The sequence below is a fragment of the Cryptomeria japonica genome, chromosome 9 (assembly GCF_030272615.1).
Source record: "Cryptomeria japonica chromosome 9, Sugi_1.0, whole genome shotgun sequence".
Classification (NCBI taxonomy): Eukaryota; Viridiplantae; Streptophyta; class Pinopsida; order Cupressales; family Cupressaceae; genus Cryptomeria; species Cryptomeria japonica.
The window spans coordinates 145736615-145740359 of NC_081413.1; the positions used below are offsets into that span (position 1 = coordinate 145736615).

Consider the following 3745-nt stretch of genomic DNA (forward strand, 5'->3'; position numbering starts at 1 on the left):
GGGAGGTTAACATAGTAAGAAATGGCTGGCCTTGGTTAGGTGCCACAAGGCTAGTTTTGGTTGTGGCTTTGTTGCTGTTTAATTTTGATATATATCGTTGCAGCATTCTTTTGTTGATTCCCCATGGGTAAAAAATCTGAAGGTTTCAAGTACCTTCAAAACTTGTTGTACGGAAACAAATAATAAAAAAAACAATTATCCTTCACGATTCACGATTCCTTGTAACTGAAAGAATTTTAACCGAAGTCTGTCTTGGTAAAGAATCTATGCAAAGCTATGTTGTGCCCAGAAAGAAAAGCATAAAAACATAAACAATTTGTGCGTGTATCACAAAAGAAAAGGAAAAGGAAAAAATCTCTACTTTTGGTTGAGTTGGGTGTAATGACTGACTGTGCTCCAACGAAAGACCTTAATAACGTGAAATGAAAACCTCGAAATTGTTTGAAATATGCGATAACTGAAACTAAAATGACTTCTCGCCAGAAATCTATCCTGAAAACAAGTAATCAGTTAGCCATCTACCTTCCATCGTGTCAAACTGATGTGATTCTTGTTCTAATACAAGAATAGGATTTCAGTAAAGAATATTATAATTTATATTCTTATATCGTAATGATATAAAATCCACCATAAAAAAGATTCACTATGCAAAAATGAAACTGAAACCAGGTCACTTTTAGACATAGATCACGTAAGCTAACACAAGATTGAGACTGATAAAGAAATCGAAAGTGTGTAAAGGAGATGCTTTAAATAAATAATGAACACATTACAGCATTGGATAATTATCTTTGCTAGTGATTGGATATGCCTTTTTTTTCAAAGTAGAAAACATAGCTTGAAGGATATGTGCTATGTGTCTATAGATGTGAAAAGCCATTGAAAGGAATCAGATAGCATGCTATTTTTCATCCAAGTCTTACGATCTTGAATAAAGGATAGTTGTTTAAGCTGGTCCATTATAAACCCATCAGATAGCATGTTATTTTTAATCCACGGTTCTTACAATCTTAAATAGACAACAGTTGTTTAAGCTCTTCTATTATAAACTCATCTGAGGTGCTTAAAATCTTGAACAGAGAACAGTTGTTTTAGGTCTTCTATTATAAACACATCTGAGGTGGGTAAAATCTTATCAAGAACAGTTGTTTAAGGTCTTCCATCATTAATCCATCTTTGTTTCTCTTTATCTCTTGGCTATTGATTTCAGTGGCCATGCTCTCCCTCTCTCGAAGGTTTGTAAATTTGACATATCTGTAAAAACTAACGAGAATTTATTAATCGGCATGTTTTCAAATGGCTAAACGCTCACGTGAGATGTCAAAGAGCTTGGATATTATGTTCTCTGGGAAAAACTTAATGTGCTTGCAATAATCACTCCAAATCTCATTGTAGACAGAACCGCATCTGTGTCAATTTTCACCGAATGGTATTTATGTCAACTCTCATTTGACAAATCAAAGCTTAAATAAAAAATATCATAGAACTATTCTCATTTCAGATGACCCACTTAAACAAATGAAAGCTTAAGCAATTTTTACATAAAGATACCTATGTCAATTCTCATTTCAGATGAGCCACCTAAACAAATCAAAATTTATGCAATTCTTATAGAGTACCACAGATGTCAACTCTTATATCAGATAAACCACCTAAACAAATCAAAGCTTAAACAATTGTTACAAAGTGATACTTTACCAACTCTCATACCAGATGAACCACCTAAACAAATCAAAGCTTAAACAATTCTTACAAAATGATATTATACCAACTCTCATTTCAAATGAACCACCTAAACAAATCAAAGCTTAAGCCAAAATCCCTTACAGAATATGTACACCACCCCCCAAAAGAACACCACCCCCCAAAAGAAGGAGTCGCCCATTTCAACTTCTATGCTAATATATCTAAGAGATTAGATTTCTAATTTTAAATATGGGGTTTCTTCACAGACCTGCCATATTGAAGTACCCAAAGCATTTGGGGAATTTTTCTTATGATATTCTTCAGACTTAGATTTCTCTACTACTCGCTCCGACCTGTGTCTGTACTCTAAACTAAAACACAAAAAACTGCAATAGAGATTTTTGACCTCAAAATTATGATTTTGTTAGCGAGCTCAAAGGACATATTTTCCCTTTTAATTCCTTTCATAGAAATTCGATCTTGAAAATTTGTAAGTGGAAGAAACTAGCTGACAAAAAACTATAGCAAGAAAACCCACATAAATTCTGGACAGAAATGAGAAACTAAATCTACACAATTGAAATCTATTATCTGTCTTACAATTCAGGGCACCGGGATCTTATTCCTTGTGAATCCCAGCGGATCTGTACTCAATGTCGAGACGGTTCCAAGCGCAGCTCCAAGTCGGCAGGAATCAGAGTTTTGGAATCCGATCCAACCCAAGTGCTTAAATTATCTGCTCCATCTGCGCTTCCCTGAGAAGAAGAAGTTTCGTTATAAACAGTGAAGCAGCCGGCACGAGCAGCTTGGGCAGCCGCAGACTGAATATCCCTTGGATCCAACGAAGAAGGGCGAGGAAAAGTGCCCACCAATTCTGGAAAATTAAGCGAAGCATTTGCGCCCTTTAGGCTGAAAGCCGCCACGTCGTGGGCTCGAGCCGCCATCTGGGGAGTATCGAAAGTCCCCAGCCATATTCTACGCTTGTTCTTTGGTAGCCGAATTTCAGATACCCATTTGCCCCAGCTCCTTTGACGAACGCCTCTGTACGTCTTACACTTGCCCGTATTTTTCTCTTCTGAGTCTCTTCCTGCCACTTGCTTAATTGAATTCGTTTCTTCCATTGGCTTGCTGCCAATCATATCGTCAGTTTCACTACGACTGAGGCGCTGGATAATGAAAAATAATGTCATACCCCTGCATTAGAGACCAGAGTCAAATGCTACAGTAGAGTTAAACCTAAACCTAAAGTACTACTGTAAGCTGTGTATTTTATAGGTAAAACTTGAAAACCCAGTTATATTTTATTAAGATACTTTGAACAGCTTTTTCTCCCTGGCTTTTCGGGTGATTAAGCCTTAAATTTTGCTGGTGATCAAATCAGATATTGTGACGCAAATGTCCTTCACTGTCTGGGTGTGCCATCATTTTCCAACTGAAGGCTCGGTGCATTCGTTGCAGCTCGAACACTTGACGTTGACAGACAAGTCATGTTTTCACTTTTTCGGTGCGATATGACTGCTGACTTCCTCTGGTAAAGTTTGTTTAGTGGATTGGGTGTTCTCCTAGTGTTGAGTCGGCTGCCTATAGTACTTCACCCGTGATTTCTAGGGTAGTTAAGAATTTTATACCTTCCAAGACATGATATTTTTATGGGTAAATTGGGGAGTTTATGGTAGAAATTTGTGGGAAAGATATTTAGTTCAAAAAGTTTGGTGTGTTTTGAGGATGAAAAACAAATTCAGAGTATGATTGGGTATTGAATTTGTCCTTTTTATCTTAATGATGCATCATATAGTATGATTTGATAGATTGATACAAAAAATCTTTACACAAATTTCTATTAAAATTTCATTAATTCAATATTATACCTAACTATATTAAAATTCAATGAAAATCAAATATATGTGACAATACAATTTTAAGGTTAACTAATATTATTAATGATTGATAGAGCATTTTAAGATATTATTAGTTCCTTGGATTACTAATGCTTCCAAGTGGCATTTAAAAAAAAAAAATTTTAAAATTGAGCATATAGACTTAAAAAAATTGAACAAAT

At 35.6% G+C, this 3745-nt stretch overlaps 1 protein-coding gene across 1 annotated transcript; it reads right to left on the reverse strand.

The window, feature by feature from the left end:
- Window positions 1-2195: 2195 nt before the first annotated feature.
- LOC131059348 (dehydration-responsive element-binding protein 3) lies at window positions 2196-3035 on the reverse strand. Its single transcript, XM_057992591.2, has one exon. The coding sequence runs from the start codon at window positions 2874-2876 to the stop codon at window positions 2337-2339; it is 540 nt and encodes a 179-aa protein (XP_057848574.1). The 5' UTR covers window positions 2877-3035; the 3' UTR covers window positions 2196-2336.
- Between the last annotated feature and the right edge of the window lie 710 nt (window positions 3036-3745).